The following is a 25,915-nucleotide window of genomic DNA, read 5'->3' on the forward strand; positions in this document are numbered from 1 at the left end:
TGAAGCTGCCCCAGCACGTGAGCACTGGAGGCACCGGATCCCTGTAAGAGCAAAAAACTGGGAGCTAATTAATCTTCACCTACACAACAATGAAAGAGCAGAATGTGGTGGGTTCATAAAGTGGAATGCCATCTGCTGTACTTCTAAAGAGTGAATTAGACATCAAAAAAATTGATAAAAGTTGCAGAATAAGTTACAGCATGACACCATTAACGGAAACAAAGTAATACTGCGCTTTATCAACAGGTATAAAAAAATTGAATGAAGAAGGTGTTGAATACGGTACTGCATGATACCGTAATAAAGAGCATACGTGTGCACACAAAACCTAGTGCTTTATTTTCAATGGCTACATGTTTCTATTATTAACACATATCAATTACCTCTGGAAAGGAGGGAGAGAGGGAATCTGGATGAGGGCAGAGACACAAAACTTTAGATTTACCTGTAATGTTCTCATTTTTAAAAAGTATAGATTATTTTATTATTGTGCATTTTATTACTTGTGCAATTAAAATTATTTAAAAAATACAGTCCGTGCTTTCTATATTTTCTCTATTTCATTTCTTAAAGTCAGGTTTCTTGAGGTATAATTTATATACAGTAAATTCACCTTTTTTTTTTTTTTTTTTGGCTGCGTTGAGTCTTCGTTGCTGCACGCGGGGTTTCTCCAGTTGCAGTGAGCAGGGGGGCTACTCTTCCTTGCGGTGTGCAGGCTTCTCATTGCGGTGGCTTCTCTTCTTGCGGAGCACAGGCTCTAGGCGCGTGGGCTTCAGTAGTTGTGGCACGTGGGCTCAGTAGTTGTGGCTCACGGGCTCTAGAGTGCAGGCTCAGTAGTTGTGGCGCATGGGCTTAGCTGCTCCGCGGCATGTGGGATCTTCCCAGACCAGGGCTGGAACCCGTGTCCCCTGCATTGGCAGGTGGATTCTTAACCACTGAGCCACCAGGGAAGCCCATAAGTTCACATTTTTTTATCATACAGTTCTGTGAGTTTTAACAAACTTGAACAGACATGTATCTGTTACCACAATCAATCAAAACATTTCTATCATCCCAAAAAATTCCTTTGTCCCCTTTTCTAGTCAACTCCTCCCCCCATTCCCAATCCTGGCAACCTCTTTTCTGGCCCTGTAGTTTTGCCTTTTCCAGAAAGGCATAAAAATGGAATCATTCATTTATACTTCATTTTTAATATAAAAACTTTGTGCTAATTGTAAAGAAATTGATACAGTACAGAAATGTGAGAATGCTTTTCCCAAACTACTATTAACAGTTTTGTGTTTATCTTGCCTCCCACCTGTAGTGGTGCACTGTGGAAAACGCTATGGAGGTTTCTCAAAAAACTAAAAACAGAACTATCATACGACCCAGCAATTCCATCCCTCGGTATACATCTGAAAAAAATAAGAATAATGTGAAAATATACATGCGCCACAATGTTCATAGCAGCATTATTTACAATTGCCAACATATGAAAGCAACTTAAGTGTCCAACAGATGAATGGATAAAAAAGAAATATATTTATATTTATATATAAAAGAATGAAATTTTGCCATTTGCAGCAACATGAATGAACTTGGAGGGCATTATGCTAAGTGAAATAAGTCAGACAAAGACAAATACTGTATGATGTCACTTATATGGGGAATCTAAAAAATACAACAAACTAGTGAATATAATGAAAAAGCAGATTCACAGATTTAGAGAACTAGTGGTTACCAGTGGGGAGTGGGGAGGGGCAATTTAGGGGTGGGGAAGTGGGACATACAAACTGTTGGGTGTAAGAGATAGGCTACAAGGATGTATTGTACAACATGGGAAATACATAGCCAATATTTTGTAATAACTGTAAATGGAGTGTAACTTTTAAAAATTGTATAAAAAATAAAAGCAAAAAAAGTAAACTGGGTCTTAAAAAGATGGAGTGCAAAAACAAAAATGGTATGCCAGACCCTTAGGATAATGAAGAGAGCAGTGGCAGAGAAATAAGACTAGGAAGATAACTTAGAGCTTAGTGGTGAAGGGGCCTGGAATCTGTGAATTTGGATCTGTGGCAGGGTTAAGAGTGGATTGGGAATTTGGTGGGATGAGGATGGCAAGATATAAAGACAGGGAGAGCAAGTTGCTACACCAATCCAGGTAGGAGGCAGCTTTTCCTGCTGACACTGCTGCTCACTCTTTGCTGTCCCAGCTCTTTGTACATTCCTTTATGTCTGTGGGTTCTTGGGTTCTTGTCCATCTTAGTGTGAGGACCCGGGCTCCAGAAGGGACTCAGGCTGGAATCGGGTCTTCTTTACAACCCTAGCATCTAGCACAGTTAGTAAACAGCAGTTCTCACCATTGACAGTCAAGCGAAAGCATCAGTTTAATGGTCAGAGTGAGAATTCTGAGTTCAAGTTGAGAGTTTTCACTTATTAGTTAGAACTTGCCTAATCTCTCACAGGTTTCATTTATTTATTTATTTATTTATTTACTGACTGCGCCGCGCGGCATGCAGGATCTTAATTCCCCGACCAGGGATTGAACCCGCGCCCCCCGCAGTGGAAGCGCGGAGTCTTAACCACTGGACGACCAGGGAAGTCCCTCTCACAGGTTTCCTTTAAATCATTAAATGACTGACTTATCGGAGGTAAGGTGTATAGGAAATTTCCTGGTAGACAGCAATTGCTCAATTATTATTAACTGCCAAATCACAACCACAACCGGTCTCTCTTGTCCCCAGGTTTTTCCTGTTGGGGTCCAATAGGATATCTATGGAATGTTGGTCCCAGGAGATATTACCGTCCTCATATCACGACAAAGACACTAACCAAAAATGGCGACCTCTAGGCCATCCGAGGGCGTGTTACCGGTCACGCTAGCAATATATACAACAGGCTATTTTGGGGAGAAATAGCTAGCGCTGGGTTCGTAACGCCGGGTAGAAGGCGCAGAGCTTGCTCACACTACCAAACAGGAAAAAGCCCAACTGCCAGAGCTGACCGACAGCGATGAATATCGACCACGTGTCGGAGGGCGGTCCGCGCCTGTGCAAGCCAGGCGCGCGCCCGCCGGCCGGAAGAGCCGCGCGTTTCCGGGTTGGAGGCGGGGAGCGGTGCCGGAAGTACTCGGGGAGGGCCGAGCAGTCGGACCGGCTGCTGAGACGAGCGCTTCACTGGGGCAGTCTCCGCATATCATGGGGAGATAGACGCTGCTGCCTGTGAGTCTTGGGCCCTGGCAGTTAAGGAAGAAGAGTGGGAGGAGGGAGTCAGGACCCAGACCCACAGTGGTCAGTGTTTCAAGAGCCAGATTGTGGAGGAGACGGGGCTGTTAGGAATCGGGCTCTTGGGACGGGACTGAGGGGCTCGGGGCTCGGAGAAGACGCGGCTGTGGGGACCTGGGCTCCAGGCGGGACTTAGGGAAAGGGGACGGAGTTAGCCGGCACCCGAGGGAAAGTGGGCTGAGAGGGACAGGATTGTGAGGACCAGTGCTCCGAAGAGGAGAGGGTCGGAAGAGAACGGGGCGTGAAGCCACGGGCTCCTGAGAGGTAAAAGCGGAGCCGTGAGGACTTGGGCTGCTAAGCGGTAGGAGCGGGACAGTGAAGACCCAGGTTTCTAAGGATTCAGAAACAGGGCGGCGAAGACTTAGGTTCCTGAGAGGCAGGAGCAGTAAGAGAACACTTGGGTTTGGGAAGAACAGGAGCGGGCAGTGAAGACGGGCTTCTGTGGGGACGGGATCGGGGCTTGGAGACTCCGAAGTACCTGAGGGAACAGGGCTGTGAGGACACTGGCTCCTAAAAGCGGAGACTATAAGGGGCAATGGATGTGAGGAGATCAGCCTCCAAGGGAAAGGGAGAGAGTTCGGAAAAAATATAGTGATCCTTTTTTTTTTTTTTTTTTCTCATATTGGGTGAACCGAGGGTGGTAAAGGATGTGTTCAGGGAAAGACGACTCCTTTGCGCTGCCTACTTGGCTTTTGGCAGGCTTATCTTGTGTCGGATACAATCTAGGAAGCCCACTTGGAAGCATCTTCGTTTTCTGCTTCGTTCTGGCGAAGCACTGCTGTAAAGTTGAAGCAGTTTGAACTCAGCTATATACTTGATAAGTGCTTTAAATCCCATTCCACCCAACTCCGAGCACAGATCTCTGCATCTCAAAAAACGAGGATGGCAGAGATGGAAGGACCCGGAAAGATAATCTTTTTTAAACTCGTATTTTACATATAAGGAGGCTAAAGTCCAAAGAAGGTTTAGGATTACAGTGAGGCAATGATTGATTAGATCATGATTTTGATACAGTACCCTGCTCTGCATAGTAGATAGGAGATGCTTGGTTAATATTCCTTGAAAACATGCTTCTAGAATCTTTGCTCTAACTTCAAACTCAAGAGGGAAGTTTTTACAAATTCTAGTATTTTATTTTGGGTCTTGTTAACTGTATTGACATTGATACAATGAATGTCACTTACGAGTTAGGAAACTTTTAAATGAAGCTCCTTCCCCCTTAACAATATAGTAAGTCATTTAGAAAGTCACAAATAAGTAAAATGTACCCTTTATTTTTAGCATAAGCATTTAGGGAAGATGGCTGCTTTTAGATAAGGATGGTGGAGAAACTTGGACCAGTCACTTTCATTCTTCAGTAATATCTTTTACTGAAACTTACTCAGACTATGGGGGGAGAGGGGGGAGGGAGGTCCAAGAGGGAGGGGATATAGGTATACAAATACTGATTCACTTCATTATACAGCAGAAACTAACACAACATTGTAAAGCAATTTTATTCCAATAAAAAAAAAGACTAACCAGATATCATCATAAGCACTTTTCAAATATTAAATCATTTAATTATCACTTACAGCCGCACAAGTTAGATATTGTTAGTCCCATTGTACAGGTAAGGAAATCAGTGCAGAAGGGTTAAGTTCCTTGCCTGAAAGCCCATGCTACTAAGTGGCCCAGCCACAGTCAAACCCAGTTATGTGTTTGACTAAAACTTTTTTCTGTTTTTCTAAGTGGATTCCTCGCCATGTCGCAGCTTGCTCATCAGCAAAATAGAGATAATAGTTATACAAAGCATGGCATTGAATGAAAGCACTCCCTCCTCCTAAAGACTCCTCTTACTATCAAGTACTATAACTTATTAGGGTATTTATGTAGTGTAGTATTTGAAGAGAACTGAATTCCTGTGTTTTAAAGAAGCATAGATATTCAAGATAGAAAAATGGGACCTGAATAGAACTTTCCCTCACATTGGAGTAAGACATATTTAATTTTAAATTTAGGAGGCCAAGAAAGACCAATTTGAAGAACAGGGGCTTAAATTGGATTAACTTTACAATTATTGTAACATGAACTAGATGATTGGGGAAACTGCAATAACTTTGTTCCCAGTGGGTTTGCCTAAACTGTTTGCAAGTGCCTATACTAAATGCAAGTGGTCAAAACTTACACCAAATTATGAGGTAAAGCATGGCCGTACCACCATTTCAAAATACTTGATGGTTTAATTAATAATAGTTTATTCCTGAGTTATCCTCATCTACATTTGCAAATTGTACTACTTATTTCACTCATTTGTGGCTCTAGCATCAATTGAATTATTAGAATAGGATTTCTAAGTAAGTACCTGATCAGAAGATCATTGTGTTAAAGTTGATGTGAACATAGAACATACTACTTTTGACCAAAGGTGTTTGTGGAAAGCCCCAAAGTGCTTTGGAGGTAGTACATCAGCAGTGTTTATAGCCTGCACTGTGACACAGGTGTTTTGGAGGCAGAAGACAAACTTTGGAATCTGTATATATGGACTTAATTTTATTTTATTTATTTATTTATTTTGCGGTACGCGGGCCTCTTACTGTTGTGGCCTCTCCCGTTGCGGAGCACAGGCTCCGGACACGCAGGCTCAGCGGCCGTGGCTCACGGGCCCAGCTGCTCCGCGGCATGTGGGATCTTCCCGGACCAGGGCGCGAACCCGTGTCCCCTGCATCGGCAGGTGGACTCTCAACTACTGCGCCACCAGGGAAGCCCTATATTATTTTTAATTTTAGTTATTTTAATAGGTACTTAGTGGTATCTCATTGTGGTTTTATTTTGCATTTCCCTAATGAATAATGATATTGGGCATCTTTTCATGTGTTTATTTTCCATCTGTAAATCTTTGCTGAAGGATCAGTTCAGATCTTTTACCCATTTTTTTAATTGAGTTGTTTTCTTATTGAATTTTGAGAGTCTTTTATATATATATCCTGGATACAAGTTGTCAGATGCGTGATTTGTAAATATTCTCTCTTAGTCTCAGACTTGTCTTTTGTTTTCATTTGCAGGGCAGAAGTTTTATTTTGTGATTAAGTCCACTTTATCAATTTCTTTCTTTTGTGGATTGTGCTTTTGGTGTTGTATCTAAAAACTCTGACCCAAAGTCAGGGAGATTTTCTCGTACGTTTTCTAAAAGTTTTATAGTTTTACATTTTCACATTTAAGTCTGTGATCAGTTTTTAATTTATTGATATTTTGTATAAGGTGTGAAATAAAGGTCAAGGTTTATTTTTGTTGCTACTGCTATATTTTTTGTTATATTTTAAAAACAGGGGTCAGTATTACCTATTTCTTCAGTGGAAACAAACCAGATAGTAGTTTATTTTAATTTTTTTCATAGGTTACATATGCACATATTACAGAATTTGGGGTATACAATGAAAGATAAGTCTCGCACCTTGGTCCCATGGACCACCCCAGGTACTACCATTCTCCTATCCCCCTCAAGACAACCATTGTTTTCAGCTTCTTATGTATCTTTCCAGGAATAATTTATACATTTGTAATTATGTGTCTTTTTTTTTTTTTTTTGCGGTACGCGGGCCTCTCACTGTTGTGGCCTCTCCCGTTGCGGAGCACAGGCTCCGGACGCACAGGCTCAGCGGTCATGGCTCATGGGCCCAGTGGCTCCGTGGCATGTGGGATCCTACCGGACCGGGGCACGAACCCGTGTCCCCTGCATCGGCAGGTGGACTCTCAACCACTGCGCCACCAGAGAAGCCCCAGGCAGATTCTTAACCACTGCGCTACCAGGGAAGTCCCTATCCTCACTATTCTGAACCTTGCATTTTAAATGAACAGGGTATCTTGAAGGTCATTTCATGAGCTTCCTCATTTTTTAGAAACAGGTTTATTGAGACATTCACATACTATACAATTCATCATTTTAAAGTATACAGTTCAGTGGTTTTTTGCTACAAACAGGATTGTGCAACCATCACCACAATCTATTCTAGATTATTTTTGTCACTCCTAAAAGAAACTCCATAAACATTAGAAGTCAGTCCCTATTCCTCTCCCCCACTCCTCAGCCCTAGCAACCACTAATCTACTTTTTGTCTCTATAGATTTGTCTATTCTGGACATTTCATATAAATGGAATCCTACAATATGTAGTCTTTTATGACTGGTTTCTTTCACTTAGCATAATATTTTCATGAGTCTCATTCTTTTTCAGTCTATTACATTATATAGTTATATTGTAGTTTATTTAACTATATCACTTTTGATGGACATTTAGGTTGAAATTCCTTGTATGTATAGTATTCTATTCACATACAAGTTCAATTATAATATAAATTGCTAAAAATAGAACTATGGGATTAAAACAATATATGCTTTTCTTATTTTGGTAGATACAGCCAAGTAGCTCTTTATAGAGACCTGTAACTAATTTATATTCCCCCACTCCAGCAACTTATGAAATGATTATTGCTCCATAAAATTTTCAAACACAGTATGTATAAAACTATTTATTTTATTTTATTTTTTATTTTTTTATTTGGCTGTGCCAGGTCTTAGTTGCGGCATGCGGCATCTTTGTCGCAGCATGCAAACTCTTAGTTGCAACCACCATTGTAAAGCAATTATACTCCAACAAAGATGTTAAAAAAAAAAGAAAAACTCTTAGTTGCAGCATGTGGGATCTAGTTCCCTGACCAGGGATCGAACCCAGGCCCCCTGCATTGGGAGTGTGGAGGCTTAGCCACTGGACCACCAGGGAAGTCCCTATAAAACTTTTTCATCATTGCCAAATGGGGAATAAATAGTACGTTGTAGTTTTAATTTGCATTTTTATTATGAATGAGAATAAGGATCACTTCATTATTTTAAGAACCATTTGAATTTCTTTTTTTTTTTTTTTTTTTTTTTGCGGTACACGGGCCTCTCATTGTTGCGGCCTCTCCCGTTGCGGAGCACAGGCTCCAGACGCGCAGGCTCAGCGACCGTGGCTCACGGGCCCAGTCGCTCCGTGGCATGTGGGATCTTCCCAGACCGGGGCACGAACCCGTGTCCCCTGCATCGGCAGGCACACTCTCAACCACTGTGCCACCAGGGAAGCCCTTCACAATATTTCTATTGGGTAGTTGGTACTTAATGATTTGTAGTTATTTTTTATATATAAAAGAAATTAGTCCTTTGATATATCTTGCATATATTTTTGCTAGTTTGTCTTTTGTCCTTTAACTTTGTTTGTTATGTTTGTTGCCATGCAGACATTTTTATGTTTGTGTAATTAAACATATTAGTCTTTTCTTTTATGGCTCCTGAGCTTTGTAAAGTCATCCTTAGAAGGGTATTATTTATTCTTGAGAATATTGTTTTTCCAATTTTTAAAAATTGAGATAACTGTAGATTTATATGAATCTGTAAGAAATAATACAGGGCTTCCCTGGTGACGCAGTGGTTGAGAGTCCACCTGCCGATGCAGGGGACACGGGTTCGTGCCTCGGTCCAGGAAGATCCCACATGCTGCGGAGCGGCTAGTCCCGTGAGCCATTGCCGCTGAGGCTGTGCGTCTGGAGCCTGTGCTCTGCAACGGGAGAGGCCACAGCAGTGAGAGGCCCGCGTACCACAAAAAAAAAAAGAAATAATACAGAGATCCCTTGCACTTTGCACCACCAGTTTCCCCCAACGGTAACATTTTGCAAAACTGTTGTATAATTTGAGAAGCAGGATATCAACATTGATACAACCCAACAATCTTATTCAGATTTCCCGTTTTACTTGCACTTGTTTGCTTATATGTGTATGAGTACTAAGTCCTATACAATTTCATCACTTTTTATAGGTTCATTTATCCATCATCACTATCAAGATATTGAACAATTCCATCACAAGCGCCCCTCATATTGCCTTTTATAACCACACCTCCCTCCCTCCCACCCAGTCCCTGACAACCTCACTAATCTGTCTTCTGTTTGTAAAATTTGCCATTTTAAAAATGTTATATAGGGGACTTCCCTGGTGGTGCAGTGGATAAGACTTCACACTCCCAAAGCAGGGGGCCTGGGTTCGATCCCTGGTTAGGGAATTAGATCCCACATGCATGTTGCAACTAAGAGTTCGCATGCCACAACTAAGGAGCCTGCCTGCCACAACTATGGAGCCCACGTGCTGCAACTAAGGAGGCTGCCTGCCGCAACTAAGACCTGGTGCAACCTAATTAATTAGTTAATTAATTTTTAAAAAAAGGAAAACAAAAATGTTACATAACTGGAGTCATACAATATGGACTCTTTTATTTATTTATTATTTTTGGCTGCGTTGGGTCTTCGTTGCTGCGCATGGGTTTTCTCTAGTTGCAGCGAGCGGGGGCTACTCTTTGTTGCAGTGCACGGGCTTCTAATTGCAGTGGCTTCTCTTGTTGCGGAGCACCAGCTCTAGACACGTGGGCTTCAGTAGTTCTGTCTTGCAGGCTCTAGAGCGCAGGCTCAGTAGTTGTGGCACACAGGCTTAGTTGCTCTGCGGCATGTGGGATCTTCCTGGACCAGGGCTCGAACCCCTGTCCCCTGCATTGGCAGGCGGATTCTTAACCACTGCACCACCAGGGAGGCCCCAATATGGACTCTTTTTGAATTGGCTTTTGCTCAGCATAATTCTCTGGAAGTTCATCCAAGTTGTGCATATCAGTAGTTCATTTCTTTTTCTTGCTGAATAGTATTCCATGGTGTGGATATACCACAGTTTGTTTAATGATTTACCTATTAAGGGACATCTGAATTGATTACAGTTTTTGATTATTGCAAATAAAGCTATGAGCATTCGTGTACAGGCTTTTGTGTAAACATAAGTTTTCATTTCTCTAGGATAAATGCCTAGGATTGCAGTCGCTGGGTCATACAGTAGTTGCGTGTTTTTTCTTTTTTCCCAAATCCACTTTATTGAGGTATAATTTGCATACAATAAAATGTATACATTGTAAACATATAGTTCTGTGAGTTTTGATAAATATAGCAGCTGTGTAAGCATTCCCCCACTTAAGGTATAGAATGTTTATATCACCTCAGAAACTTCCAACCTGCCCCTGTGCAGTCAATCTCTGTCCCATCTGTCACTAGAGATTTGTTTTTAGATCATTAGATATTAAAATTTCATATAAATGGAATCATATAGTATGTATTCTTTTGAGACTGGCTTATTTTTCACCTAAATATTTTAAGATTCATTCCTGTTGTTTTGTGTATTCGTGATTTGGTCTTCTTTTTCCTTTTTTCATTTTTTTAAATAAACTCTTTCCTAGAGCAGTTTTTAAAATCCATTTATTTATTTATTTAACCTGCTGAGATAGCAGTGTTAGATTTACAGGAAATTTGGGAAGATAGTACAGGGTTCCCATATACCCTGCACCCAGTTTCTCCATTATTAACATCTTACATTAGTATAGTATGTTCATTACAACTAATTAACCACGTTTGATACATTATTATTATCATTATTATTTTTAATATTTATTTATTTATTTTATCTTTGGCTGCATCAGGTCTTAGTTGTGGCACGCGGGATCTTTCGTTGCGGCACGCAGGATCTTTCATTGTGCGCACAGACTTCTCTTTAGTTGTGGCACGCAAGCTCCAGAGCATGCAGACTCAGTAGTTGCGGTGCACGAGCTCTCTAGTTATGGTACGCAGGCTCAGTAGTTGCGATGCGTGGGCTTAGTTGCCCTGCAGCATGTGGGATCCTACTTCCCTGATCACAGATCGAAACCCAGGGCCCCTGCATTGGAAGGTGGATTCTTAACCACTGGACCACCAGGGAAGTCCCTGATACATTACTATTAACTGAAGTCCATAGTTTATTCAGATCTTAGTTTTTCCATTTAGTCTTCATGTCTTTTTAGGCTCCTCTGTGACAGTACATGCTTAGATTTTTAAGAAACTGCAAACTGTTTTACAGAGTAGCTATACCATTTACATTCCCACTAGCAGTGTGAGAGTGATCCAATTTCTCTGCATCCTCGTGAGCATTTGGTGTTGTCACTATTTTTTATTTTAGCTATTCTGATAGTTGTGTAGTTATATCTCATTGTAGTTTTAATTTGCTTTTCTTTAATGACTAATTTTTTTGATTGAACGTCTTTCAATTTGCTTATTTGCTATCTGTGTATCCTCCTTGGTGAAATGTCTGGTGTGTCTTTTGTCCACTTTCTAATTGAATTAATTTTTTTTAACTATTGAGTTTTGAGAGTTCTTAATGCATTCTAGATACTAGTCTTTTGTTGGATATGTAGTTTGTCTTTTTTTTGGGTATGTAGTTTCTTCTAGTCTGTAGCTTGTCTTTTCATCCTTTCTACATGGGCTTTCACAGAGAAAACTTTTAAAATTTGATGAGGGCCAATTTATCAGTTTTTCCTTTTATTGATCAGATCATGCTTTTGGTTTGCCTAGCTAGAGCCCAAAGATTTTCTCCTGTTTTTTCCTAAAAGTTTTATAGTCGTACATTTTACATTTAAGTCTGTGATCCATTTTGAGTTAATTTTTGTATAAAGTGTTAAGTTTAGGTTTCTGAATATTTTTTAAAGATATTCTAGGGACTTCCCTGGTGGTCCAGTGCTAAAGAATCCACCTTATGCTGCAGGGGACACGGGTTTGATCCCTGGGCAGGGAACGAAGATCCCACATGCTGCAGGACAACTAAGCCCGCATGCCACAACTACTGAGCTCGTGCGCCTCAACTACAGCCTGCATGCCACTAACTACAGAGCCCATGCGCCCTGGAGCCTGCGCACCACAACTAGAGAAGAGAAAACCCACACGCCACAGCTAGAGAGAAGCCCACGCACCACAAGGAAAGATCCCACACGCCTCAACGAAGATCCCGTGTGCCACAACGAAGACCCAATGCAGCCAAAAATAAATTAAATAAATAAATACTAAATAAATCTTTAAAAAAATAGGGACTTCCCTGGTGGTGCAGTGCTTAAGAATGCACCTGCCAATGCAGGGGACATTGGTTTGATCCCTGGTCCAGGAAAATCCCACATGCCGCGGAGCAACTAAGCCCGTGCACCACAATGCTGAGCCTGCGCTCTAGAGCCCGTGAGCCACAACTACTGAGCCCACGTGCCACAAGTACTGAAGCCCGTGTGCCCTAGGGCCCATGCTCCACAACAGGAGAAAGCCTGCGTGCAGCAACGAAGACCCAACACAGCCAAAAATAAATTTAAAAAAATAATAAATAAAAAATAAAGATATTCTATATTTTATCTAGTAAATGATTTTATATTTAAAATTTAAATATCTGATCCATCTGGAATGGAGGAGTGTGTGAAAGGAGGAGTATATTACTCCCCCCATTCCAGATTGATCAACTGTTTAAATTTTATTTTATTTATTTTTTTATAAATTTATTTATGTATTTTTGGCTGCATTGGGTCTTCATTGGTGCGCACGGGCTTTCTCTAGTTGTGGCGAGCAGGGGCTACTCTTCATTGCAGTGCGTGGGTTTCTCATTGTGGTGGCTTATGTTCATACTGATAATCTTTTTTGTGTGTGTGTGTACGCGGGCCTCTCACTGTTGTGGCCTCTCCCGTTGCGGAGCACAGGCTCCGGACACGCAGGCTCAGCGGCCATGGCTCACGGGCCCAGCCGCTCCGCGGTATGTGGGATCTTCCCGGACCGGGACACGAACCCGTGTCCCCTGCATCGGCAGGCGGACTCTCAACCACTGCGCCACCAGGGAAGCCCAATACTGATAATCTTTAATAAGGCTTTTTCATAGGACTTGATCTGGGAAAATAGTTTGCTTTTATAACATTAGGGCAACTGTTACCATGTTAACAATCTTTTCCTTTCCCATTTCTTCCATTGGTAAGATTTGTGGGTAAGGGAAAAGGAGACGTGGACCACATATGGTTTTAAAAAAAAGTAATCCTGATGCTGTGCTGCCCCCCTCAGCGGGCTCTTGGCCAACAAGTTTCTCTTGATCATTTAACCAGTGCGTAGTTAGTTGCTTTTATTAAGGGTAAACCAGGAGAAGATGATTTCTTGTATTAGAGAGTTAGACAATTTGTTGGAGAGGAACTCAGCAGTAGGGGCAAGATACAGATACTCATTCAGGTTGCTAAGCTTTATCAAGTTCTGAAAACATTGCCATGATTCTTGCAGGTTCAAATTCCACAGTTTTGGCCAATAAAGTATTTCATATGCTGCTAGCTTATCTCTAACAATAGTACATTCATTTTATTGGAAGAGAGTCTTAATGTTACTATTGTCATCATTAATTAATTTTAAAAGTTGTATATGAAAGAAATGGAGATGTTTTTCTTGGTGCCCAGTTGGAATAAGGAAATGTTCTCCACAGTCAGTTTGCCTGCATTCTGGTCATTGAAGATGTGCAGGCCATGCAACTGAAATGGTTCTGTGGCAAGGGTGGTGCTTGATGCCAGTTGTTCATTTACAGGTAGTTTTTGAAAATGGCTGCCTCTCGTTTCACCGGGCTCACAGCCGTTGCTGATGTAATTAAAGATCTAGACACTCAGATAGCTGTAAGTAAGCTCCTTGAGGTCACTGTGGGTGGAACTTCCTGAATGTGCTTCTGATCTTGATGACACCAAAGCTGATGTCCACGGAGTCAGCCTCATGGCTCTAAAATTTAGAAGTCTTGGCTACTCCAGCCTAGGGACTCTGCATGTATTTAAAGATTGCTAACACTCAGAGAAAATTTGCCCTTGATGACAGTGAAGAGCTTACTTTTAACAACTGCTAAAAACTGTGTTTATTAGGCCCTGACATAGACTTAAGCATGTTTTGAAACACCAAAATGAACTAATCTGTTTTCTGAAGTTTTGTGACTAGGTTTCAAGTATGTGATTGTGCCATGATTTATTTGAGTTTAGCATTATTTGATGTTCAAAAATAATGCATGTAGTACTTAACCAAGTATTCTATTTTTACAATTAACCAAGTATTCTATTTTTACAAAGTCTTCAAAAATGTCTTGCTCATTCTAGTTTATTTTTGAACATAAGATTCCTCATTTCATTTACTTCTTTATTTCACTTGTGTGGACTATTTTATTTAGCTTTTGGAGAAGAGATGGTTTCTAAATATCAGGTGAGAGCAATGAACATTCTTCATTCCCTCCATTTTCAATGTGCAGGTATCAAATGAAGACCCTTCAAAGTCTGACAGGCCTCATAGAATTTTACTTTTAAAACTCATCCTTTATTACATGTACTTCCAGAGCTAATTCTCTTGTTTTTCTTCTACAGTTGATTGGCCTTGGTCCTCATAGCTCCAAAAAGAAACAAGATCTCGATAAGCTCTATGAGCTGAAGTCCAAAGCGCGGCAGATTATGAACCAGTTTGGCCCCTCAGCCCTAATCAACCTGTCCAATTTCTCATCACTAAAACCGGAACCAGCTAGCACCCCTCCACAAGGCTCCATGGCCAATAGCACTACAGTGGTAAAGATCCCAGGCACTCCTGGGACAGGAGGGCGTCTCAGCCCTGAAAACAATCAGGTATCATCCGCTTTTTGTTCTCTGTGGGCACCTCTTATCTGTTCTTTGAAGCAATAACACTCTGAGAGATGTCCATCTCAGCTGCTGCCTCTTCCGCTCAGACTTCTCAAGTTCTTTATCGAAATATCATGTACATTTATCAGTTTTTACTTTGTAGTATTTAAGTGTGTGTATGCATATACATACACATACATCCATATATACATGCACTGACACAACAGCTTGTCTGTGACAGGTTTTTATATATAAATATATATGCTATATACTTGTTAAATAAAATAAAATAGTTAAATAATTAATGGATTCATTATTCATTATTCCTGTAATAAAAGTACTCTTGCCTCCAGTCTTTTCTCCTAGTTCATCTAGCTGCTGCCTTTATTTTCTGCAGTGATTCTAAAATCTGACCCTCTCTTTCTACCCATGATCCTGATTCTGTCCTCCAGAGCCATAAGAAATAAGTATACTCTCTTGACTTGGACCTTGTAGGCTGGGTAGAATAGGATGAGGAGACAACAGTTCAAGAGAATGGGGGAGGATTGGGCAGGTATTCAGGAGACCAACCCATGATGGGTGTGGTGTTGGAGAAGAGCAGGAGATAAAATTGTATAGGTAGGATTACGGCAGAACATACTAGGCCTATGCTAGTCAGTTTCCGTTGGAACTTTTAGTCAATAAACAATCTTTGCAAATATTTAATAAGCTTGAAAGTAACATAATAAAAGTTGTATATCTTAGGAGGATTAACTTGACAGTAAGGGGACAAGAAAGGTAGGAAAGGGGGCAGACTGGGAGGAACAGCAAGTCTAAGACTTTTGCAGTAAATCAAGATATGTGGCAAAGGCTTGAATTAAGTGATGGTTGAATGGATAGGTCTGAGACATTATTAACAAATATTTATTTTAAAAATTATTATTTTTTCCTTATTTCCAATGTCATGCAATGCTTATCGTGAAACTTTGGAAAAAGAGAAAGAATAATAGCCCCAAATTCTACCACCACCCCAAAATAACTATGGTTAGCATTTTAGTGTATGTCTTTTGATCCTTATTTAGTGGCATATATATGTGGTATAACATTTCCTTTATGAAAGAGGGATCATAGTTGTACATACTTTCACAAATATCGATATTTAGTTATACAGAGATGAACACGTGTTCCCTGCCCTCAAGGAGCCTTCAGCCTATTAAGTCAGAAACAGGCAAGTTTATAAATGTACACAATGATAGGAGGGTACACAGGGTACAGTGGAGGCCAAAGGAGGAAGTGGTTGCTTTCACCTGGGTGGGCTGGGAGAGCGTCAGAAAGGAGGCACTGTGAGCTGAGCAGGTAGGAAGAAGGGTAGAAGAGCTTGTCCAAAGGCAGCAGGGGCACTGTACAACTTGTGGTGGTCAGAAAATTGCAAATTAATGTAGAGTTTACTAAAACTACCTGACAGATGTTGGCCTCTCTTCCATATTGCTCTTTCTGCCTTTCCCTAGGCTACTTCTGTCTTGAGACTATAGTCTTGTAGTAATAGCACCAAGTAAGCCAGACTGATAATTCTTTGGAAAGTAGAAACCAAACCCAACAAATTGATAGCCTTTCATTATAGGGTAATGAGGTGTTTGTTTCTTTGCTACTTGGCTGAAAAAAATGTTCTCCCAATTAACTTTAGGTATTGACCAAGAAGAAATTACAAGACTTAGTAAGAGAAGTGGATCCTAATGAGCAACTGGATGAAGATGTGGAGGAGGTAAGTTGGGATTGGGTACCCTAGAGACTGTGTCCCTGAGAAATAGTATAGAATAGCCATTAAGAGCACAGATTATAGAGGCAGACAAGTCTGAATTTGAGACTTGGCTCTGTCGGTGGGTCAGTTAACTTTTCTGAGACTCAGCTTCCTCCTGTGTTGGTAAGGTATGACATTATTTATCTACAGGGTTATTGTCAGGGTCCCATGAATAACTTATACAAATCACCTAGGAGAATGCCTAGCACTTTATACCTAACAGCATTGCTACTTTTGCCTGTCAAAAAGGGTATAGGCTGCTACTCACAGGCAGTCACTTTCAACAATTTTAATTGTTTCTAGAACATTCCTCTGTATTTCTAAGTAATATTCTTTTTTTTTTAATTTTAATTTTTGGCTACATTGGGTCTTTTTTTTTTTCGTGGTACGCGGGCCTCTCACTGCTGTGGCCTCTCCTGTTGCGGAGCACAGGCTCCGGACACACAGGCTCAGTGGCCATGGCTCACGGGCCCAGCCGCTCTGCGGCATGTGGGATCCTCCCGGACTGGGGCACGAACCCGTGTCCCCTGCATCGGCAGGCAGACTCTCAACCACTGCACCACCAGGGAAGCCCTGCATTGGGTCTTCATGCAGGCTTTTCTCTAGTTGCGGTGAGCGGGGGCTATTCTTCGTTGTGGTGTGCAGGCTTCTCATTGCGGAGCATGGGCTCTAGGCGCACAGGCTTCAGTAGTTGTGGCACGCAGGCTCAGTAGTTGTGGCTCGCGGGCTCTAGAGTGCAAGCTCAGTAGTTGTGGCACAGGGGCTTAGTTGCTCCATGGCATGTGGGATCTTACCGGACCAGGGCTCGAACTCGTGTCCCCTGCATTGGCAGGCAGATTCCTAACCACTGCACCAGCAGGGAAGCCCCTCTTTCTTTTTCTTAATTCATGTACAAGTTTTTCTGTGGGCATGCATTTTCATTTCTCTTGGATATATATCTAGGACTGGAATTGGTGAGTCATATTGTAACTCTGTGTTTTTCCTTTGAGGAACTTCCTGTTTTTATAAAGCATTCCATCCTTTTACATTCCCACCAGCTGTGTATGAAGGTTCCATTTTTTTAATCTTAGTTTTTTGATAATTTCTTCTCTGCTTTTTTTCTTTCTGTGTGTAATGACGGTTGGATGTTGGATCTTCTGCATTGATCCTCTTAGGTTTTTTTATCTTTTCTCTTTTTTCATTTCTTTGTAATTCTAAATTCTACTTGCTGGGGAGATTTTCCTTAGTTTGTCTTCTAAATTTTAACTTTCTTTTATAATAAAAATTTTAATTTCCATGAACTTTTTCTTGTTGACTTTTTTTTTCCCTAAGCCATTCTGTTCTTATTTTACAGTTGTAGTATCTTATTTTTCTCTCTAAGGATATTAATTACGTTGTTTGACATTTTCTTCTTTTCCCTGCATTGTCTTTGTTTCCTCTGGGTCCCTTTTTTCCCCTTTGGTTTGTTTATTTTCCTTTTAGTGTTGGAGACTTTCTTCAAATGTCTGGTGATTCTGGCTATCCATTCTTAAAGAATGAGCCACTAAAAACCTGATTTGAAGCAGAACTTACTGACTGATGGTCTTCGCCCAGTCATGTATTGGTAAATGTTTAACAACCAGCTCTGTGGAGAAAAAGACTCTGACTTTCAGCATTTCCTGATTTCTGTGGTGTAAATATTCTCACTATGCCCTATTTTAAGCTATCAACATGTTGTCACTGAATGCAGGATTGGGAAGAAATGCATGTAATTGGCCTTCATGACCTCATCTAATCTGGCTCCAGCATACTACTGGCTTCACTTCAGAATAATTTGTCCATAGTCAACCTTCTTAATGGGGCATTCCCTAATCAGTATCTGTAAGTCTTTCCTCTGGAATCATTTAGTATATGCAGAGAAAAATCCTTTAGTCTCCTATCTGGAGGGTTTATCTCTAGCTTCTAACATCCCGGAAGCAAGGCAAGAGAAAGGGACTGTGTCTTTCCCTTGTCTCTGCTGTGTCTGGTGTACTCTCATCCATAGCCACTCCTGTTCAGTTTTTCTGGGGAGTAAACCGACTGTGTTCTGGGTCAGGTACGTGTGGGAAGTCACTTGGCTGCTTTTGAAGTGTGGGGGTTGGGGGACTACTCTGTACAGACATGTAACAATTGTCCAGTTTTTAGTTCCATACCTCAGTCCAGTCTTCTGTGGTTAATGACACATTCAAATCCTGGATCTCTTAGGAGTTGCAAAGGGCAAATCAGTTCGTTCTCATTGGCGTCCCCTCTGCGTGCATTTGTGTTATACCTTCTGTCTGCTAGGTCAGTTCCCATTCTTCCTTTGTTACCTCTTTAACAAAAATTTACTTTAAAAGTTTATTGGAATATCTTGTCCATTAAGGTTTTCTCTCCTATCTTTTTGTCTTTGTGGATTTATATGTCTTTTGTTTTTTTCCTTTGTTGTTATTTTAATGGGTGTAGGGAAGGAGAGGAGGTCATTTTTAGAGTTGATCTGCCATGTTTAATTAGAAATCTTTCCTTTAGATGGTATCCATTTGGTTCTGTAGGAAAGATGACAATGCATTGATAGTCCAGCAGAACAAGGAATGTTTATAACTATGGTTGTACTTTTATTTTATTTTATTTTTCTGGTCAGCAGAGGAAGCCATGAGGAAGGTATTCACTGATCAAAATTTCCGTTTTTTTAATGTAGATTTTTAACTTCAGAATTCTGATTTTGCTCTTCACACAATCTAGGAATAATTGATAATAAACTGGAAAGAATCCAGGTTTTGGACTCAGAACCTTGAGGTTGAATCCTGGTTTTGCTGCTTAATAGTTACATGGCCATGAACAAGTTAATCTCCCTGAATCTTAGCATCCTCCTCTATGGAGTTAGGGTAAAATCTGTGCCCCATTTTTTTCACAGGATAATTATAAGGACTAGGTGAGATAATGGAAATAAAAATGCTTTAAGAGAATACGAAGGAGTGAGGATTTAATGATTCACATTTATTTTCCTACCTAATTCATAAGAAGATGCGGAGAGGGTAGGGGTCGGGCTGGTTGATCGCTGCTAGGTAGAAAGTACGGAAAGTACATCCTCAGAAGGGTGTGAGTTTCTCTCAACCTGGTTAATGAGCTAATGTGTTTCTCTTGTGGTCCTCACTCCTCTTCCCCACCTTCGCTCAAATGCTGATTCCAGGCCTTCTGTTAGAAAACCTGACTGAATATGTGATTCAAGCAGATACAGTTGTCCAAGCAACAGGAGCCTACCCTGCCAGTGTCGTGGTTACTCTCCCCCACTTTTTTTCCCCCAGATGCTGCTGCAGATTGCTGATGATTTTATCGAGAGCGTGGTGACAGCAGCGTGCCAGCTTGCTCGGCATCGCAAGTCCAGCACCCTGGAGGTGAAAGATGTCCAGCTGCATCTAGGTATGTGGTCTCGTTTCTCCCTGAGGTATCCACACTATTGCTCCTCCAGGAACCTTCATGCCAGGATCAGACTTCTGGGCTCTGGGATTTATGTATTCAGGCCATAGTAGCATTAAACAGGAAAGAGAAATCCATGCATGGTAGGGGGAATGAACCCTAGCATTGGGTGTGCCACTTTCTAACTGTACCACCTCATCCTTCCTACTTACTTTCTCTTAGAGCTGGTTTCCTTATTTCTATAGCGGGGATCATAATACCCTCCTTACAGGGTCGTTGTGAGGATTATGGGTTATGTTCGTAAAGTGACTGGCACAAAGTAAGAGCTTAGTAAATGTAGCTATTATATCTCTACCATACATATAATGGTATTTTCCTTCCAGTTTTTAGCTTATTGATGTATTTTTCTCAAGAACATTATATCCATAATGTACATATAATTTTGTATTCTGCTGTTCTACTTAATAGACACTAAATTTGAACTTGGGTTTTTCTGGGAGATACTTATCTAACATTGATAATTGTAATCACTTGGAAATGAATAAGCTACCCCCCTACATTGGTTGCAGTGTGATCAAAAGAAAGGGGACAGTCTGTGACTACAAAGACAGTCAGGCCAAGGGAATGAGGCAGAAGATATTAAGGGATTGAGTGCAGATCAGCCCATGGCTGAAAGCTTCCTTCCCAGTGTCAGGGAGATACTGCTCCAGGAGGCGCTGGTAGTGGAGGTGGGATAAATAACACACTTCTGGTTAACATTGCTGATATTAATAGCAAAAGACAGCCATTTCAATTATTTATTATTGTGTAACAAACATGGCTTAAAACAGTAACAGTTGTTCATTTTGTTCATGGGCCTGGGGGTGGACTGGGCTTAGCTGGGCAGCTTTGCTAAGGATCTCTCATGTGATTGAAGTCAGGTGGTGGCTGGGGCTGAGAGTGTTTTTTTTTTTGCGGTACGCAGGCCTCTCACTGTTGTGGCCTCTTCTGCTGTGGAGCACAGGCTCTGGACGCGCAGGCTCAGCGGCCATGGCTCACGGGCCCAGCCGCTCCGCAGCATGTGGGAGGCCCGGGATCAGGGTTTGGGGAATTAGGGAACCTGGTGTTAACCATCTAGGCCTGCTGCCCACAACTTCCCTGCCCCGCGCCCAGCAAGGATAAGCTTGCCAGCGAGGCTGTAAACTCTTGATGGCTCTCTTCTGGATGGGCTGGGATGGGCACTGCCAGTGTTTGCTTCTGACCCGGCTATTTTCTATACTTGAATAGTTGAATAACCTCCCCTTCTGATTGACATGGTCTTTCTTTATTTCTGTGTGTTTTTTTTACATTAAGCATATTTATTTGTAGAGTATATATTCATACTAGTTCATTATCTTTAGGTTTAATTGAATGTAAATGTTCAGGGTTACTAAACTGATTAACTTATGTATCTCCTAACCTATTTTACTTGAATATGTGTTCAATATGTGTATATATATATATATATATTTTGCATTTCCACAATATATATATATTTTTAATAACATTTCTTTCTTAAAAAATATTTATTTATTTATTTGTCTGTGCCGGGTCTTAGTTGCAGCATGCGGTATATTTTTGTTGCGGCATGCAGGCTCTGAGTTGTGGCATGTGGTATCTAGTTCCCCGACCAGGGATTGAACCCAGACCCCTGCATTGGGAGTGTGGAGTCTTAACCGCTGGACTACTAGGGAAGTCCCCACGATATATTTTAATCAGAATCTATTATAAACGTGTATATGTAAATACACACATATTACACATACACATATGTTACCATATATATTACCATAAATGCTATACAGTGCATGAATATTTATATTGTGATTACACCTGACATATGTTCCATTTGATTTGTCTGAAGTGAAGATCATTTGATTACTTTTCATGGTAATTACTTTTCAGAATTACTGAGTCAATTATGCACGTAATGTTTCCTTGCAAGAATGTATCTTCAGTATATTCAATATGTGTATTTTTGAGACAGGATCTTTCTTCATAAATATGAAAGTTAAATGAGATAATGAACATAGAATGCTTTGCACAATGCTGCTTTGTCCCAGCCATTTTATTACACATTTTATTCACTAAATGTTGTTGCTATTCTATTAATATTATATAAAATATAAATACAGTTAACCCTTGAACAACACGAGTTTGAACTGCACACGGTCCACTTATTGGTGATTTTTTTCAGTAGGAAATTCTGCAGTACTACCTAATCCACAGTTGGTTAAATCTGTGAATATGGAGGAACAGCATGGTTGGAGGGCTGACTATAAGTTATACGCAGATTTTCAAGTGCAGGGAGGGTTGGCGCCCCTGACCCCTGCCTTGTTCAAAGGTCAACTGTACACACTTATTTAAATATATAGTTACACGTACTTACATGTTTGCATTCATGCCTGGTAGCCACTCTCTTTAAAGTGACTTTGCATATCCATATCCTGATCCACTTTGTGTTGATTGTAAAGTGTAATTCCCAGAGAATAATCTTAGTGTCACCTTCAAGTACTGACAACAAATTATTAGCAGAAAGTTTCATTTTTATTTTCAAAGCAATATTGGAAGAGAGCTGTATATAAAATTATTCTAGAACCAACCATGAATCATTCATTCACACAATATTTGCTATGCATTAGACACAAAGTATAACTATAAAACCACTAATATTCAATTTGATTTTAAGTAAGTGCCTGTCTGGGGCAAATCAAATTTGCAAAACAAATGTTTTCAGTGCTCTAGGGGAGCATGATAAAGGAGTCCCCATTGTAACTCCTTTTGAGTAGAGATTTATTCCCTAAATAATCTTGTGTAAGTATAATTTTTTTTTTTATATTGGATGTACTTAAAGTGCAGTACACTTTTTTTTTTGGGCTGTGTTGGATCTTCGTTGTTGTGTATGGGCATTCTCTAGTTGCGGCAAGTGGGGGCTACTCTTCGTTGCGGTGCGCAGGCTTCTCATTGCGGTGGCTTCTCTTGTTGCTGAGCACGAGCTCTAGGCGCGCGGGCTTCAGTAGTTGTGGCATGTGGGCTCAGTAGTTGAGGCTCGTGGGCTCTAGAGCGCAGGCTCAGTAGTTGTGGCACGTGGGCTTAGTTGCTCTGCAGCATGTGGGATCTCCCTGGACCAGGGCTCGAACCCGTGTCCCCTGCATTGGCAGGTGGATTCTTAACCACTGTGCCACTAGGGAAGTCGAGTACACTTTTATATGTGGATTTAGGGGGCCATGTGGCTATGCCAGTTACTGAAAAAGTGGAAAAACCAAATCTCTGCCCTCTGATAACTTGTAGTGACAGTCTTACAGGGATGGTCATATCCAGTGGCACAAGGACATGGAACTGTGGCGTGGACATACCTGTGTCTGTATCTGTCTCTCTATGTATTTATCCCAGGCTCTGGGATTGCATTATGCCATTGAAGCCTCTCAACCATCCTATCAGGTGGTTATTTCTGTTGTTACTACCATATAAAAGGTGAAGAAACTGAGACCAACGTCATATTGCTCCACAGTGAAGCAGCAGAACTGGGGCTTGGCTCTTAACTCCAGATTGCAAAGAATGCCTTTCTCTTCCTACTCCTCCTTTCAGTTTGAGAGGGGTTACCTTGAGCATAGGGGTAAGACAGAAGAAACAAATAACTTTTTATTGAAGAAACAAATAACTTTCCTTTCCTGAAGAGCTGCATGGAAACCTTAGGGCTCCACACTCAAAGTTTTGACGCATTTACCTCTTATTTCTTTGCCAGAAGGTCAAATAGTGTCCTTTAAAACCTTGGAGGTACCATATGTGATTCCCCCATTTGTGTCCCATAGAGCCCCTCTGCAGAGTTACTGTTAATTAGTACAGTTGATTGCCCAGATTAGTCCTCCCTGACCCTTGTCTGAGGGTCACACTGCACCTTGACACTGCCTTCCTGGTCCCCTTATCTCTGTGTGGGCTTCTTCCTTACAGAACGCCAGTGGAACATGTGGATCCCAGGGTTTGGCTCTGAAGAAATACGACCCTACAAAAAAGCTTGCACCACAGAAGCTCACAAACAGGTGAGAAGGCTTCAGAGTCTCGGGCCAGCCACAGCTGATCCCTTGAGCTGTGTCTCAGAGAGAATGCACACAGCTACCATCACTGTGGTTGTCATTTCCTCCAAATGTCAGAGAGGGCAAGAGGCAGCAGGGCTGTACGGGAGATCAGCCAGATTTTTCCTAGGTGCTTTTTTGTTCCCATATGGGGTCTCAGTTTTTTCTCTCAACTCTAATGGGTGCCACTTAAAGCTGTTGATTCTAGGTTTTTCTAACCTGTATGGAACTCGCCCCCTCCACATCTCTTTAAAGAAATCTTCCTTCATTGTTGCTGATTTGAACATCTTCTAGGGCCCTCCGACTAGAGGGCAGTTTAAGCAAAGCAGAAATATGCTGTACTTGTGCTAGGAGGTAGCACCCAAGCTTCTCTGCCAGGCGTCTGGCCTCTGCCCCAGCTTAACCTTTGTTCTCCGTCCCTCTTACTGCAGAACTGAGGGGTCAGTAAGAGAACCTGTCTCCACTTCTACTGGGGAACAAGCTGTCCCAGTCATTGGTCAGTCTCATAGCAATGTTGGCCTCCATTTGACAAGTCTTAGTTTAACTGGCTACTCTGATTTGAAAAGTGGGCTTTTTCCAAGCTTGATGTTCCACAGTCGGGCAGTTCTGGCTGAGTGTACCTCGCTTTTCCGTAGCCTGGGATCTCTGGAGTGGGTATGTTTACAGAGCTCACAGAGGAAGTCCTACAAGGAGACCGCCAATAGCCGGAATTGAAGGACTGCAGTGTTGTTCAGAAGGAAGTCCCTCCAGGCAGTAGATGGTCATTTGGCTCGGCTCTCAAATTATCCACTTTTCAGCCCTATTTATTTATTTATCAATCAACCAATATCATAATGTTCAAACAATCTCTTAGTCAAAAAGGGTGAGCAAAGCAAGTCATTAATTTGGCCAGTGGCTGGTAATAGTAAGATTTGAAACCCATGATCTGAATGTTTCCCTGATGGGTTATGGTGGAAATTGTTAGGGTCAGTTTCCTTCATTGCAGGCTATCAAGTGAGGAATGTCAGCTCCCTTTGCGTGTTGGCAACAGGCTCAAAACAGAGCCCTCTTCCTTATTTTTTCCATCATCAGAGAAGGAGATTAGGGGAAGGGGGTAAGCCTAGAAAGCACATGTTTTGATGGCCTGTCCCTTAAATCCCCAAAAGGCGGGAGCTGTCACCTTCTGCTTTTAACTGTTTTTGCCATCCTGCTAGTATAGGGCTTTTGGGGTCTTTTGGTCAATGAAATGGGTCCACTGGCCTGTGGAAACTTGTGTTAGGGCCCCGCAGACTGTGCTTGAGTTAGAAGGAACTGCTGAGCTTCCCTGTACCTGTAGGTTCCTGAGGAGTCCAGCCTGTGGTGTAGACCATGCTACCTGGTAGCCACACGTGGATGTCCTGGAAAGTTCCTGACTCTAACCTGTGTAATTGCTTATTTCTCTCTCCTTTCAGAGAATGGCATTGATCCGGAAAACAACCAAGAAATAACACACGGAAAGGTCAGGGAATGGACAACAATGTATTTGGAGATACTTGAGCTGAGACCTCAGCCATCTCATCCTTGGATTTTTTTTTTTTAATGCTTTACAGAGAAGCATATATTTTTTATTAACAGTGCAGCAATATCTATAATGACTGAGAGGATCTGCCAAAAGAATAAAGCCTCCTACCCCAACTTCCGGTCCCTTTTTCCTGCCATCTCAAAGAGGAGCAGTGTATCTTCCAGAGAAGATGTTATTTGTGGTTTATTATATAAGTGATTGAATTGGGGAAAAGCATTATGGTCTTGTTTGGTGAGAGAGTATTAGCAGGATTTGTAGAGGTTTTTGTTTCCTTCTCCCTCCCCCTTTTCCCTGTACTTTGTAATGTCAGTGTTTATATGAATATGACTTTCATTTGCTTTTCCAGAATAAAGAAGTTAT

At 41.4% G+C, this 25,915-nt stretch overlaps 1 protein-coding gene across 2 annotated transcripts; it reads left to right on the top strand.

Moving 5' to 3' along the window:
* Positions 1 to 3,099: 3,099 nt before the first annotated feature.
* Positions 3,100 to 25,915, top strand: TAF12 (TATA-box binding protein associated factor 12). 2 transcript variants are annotated; one of them, XM_082652261.1, is made up of 7 exons: positions 3,110 to 3,200; positions 13,701 to 13,785; positions 14,512 to 14,763; positions 16,421 to 16,498; positions 19,813 to 19,927; positions 23,894 to 23,982; positions 25,446 to 25,915. In XM_082652261.1, exons 2-7 carry the CDS (start codon positions 13,714 to 13,716, stop codon positions 25,479 to 25,481), a joined length of 642 nt encoding a protein of 213 aa, XP_082508387.1. In that variant the 5' UTR covers positions 3,110 to 3,200; positions 13,701 to 13,713; the 3' UTR covers positions 25,482 to 25,915. The 2 variants fall into 2 exon arrangements, with proteins under 2 accessions (XP_082508388.1, XP_082508387.1); XM_082652262.1 differs by lacking the exon at positions 13,701 to 13,785 and having other exon boundaries at positions 3,100 to 3,200.

Source organism: Grampus griseus, assembly GCF_964374135.1.
Source record: "Grampus griseus genome assembly, chromosome: 1".
Classification (NCBI taxonomy): Eukaryota; Metazoa; Chordata; class Mammalia; order Artiodactyla; family Delphinidae; genus Grampus; species Grampus griseus.

Bases quoted from the DNA above. Each gene is read 5' to 3' on its own strand.
- TAF12 (XM_082652261.1), top strand. From the start codon at position 13,714: ATGGCTGCCTCTCGTTTCACCGGGCTCACAGCCGTTGCTGATGTAATT. The intron at 16,499-19,812 runs GTAAGTTGGGAT...TTTTTCCCCCAG, and splicing joins TGGATGAAGATGTGGAGGAG to ATGCTGCTGCAGATTGCTGA. The intron at 19,928-23,893 runs GTATGTGGTCTC...TCTTCCTTACAG, and splicing joins AGATGTCCAGCTGCATCTAG to AACGCCAGTGGAACATGTGG.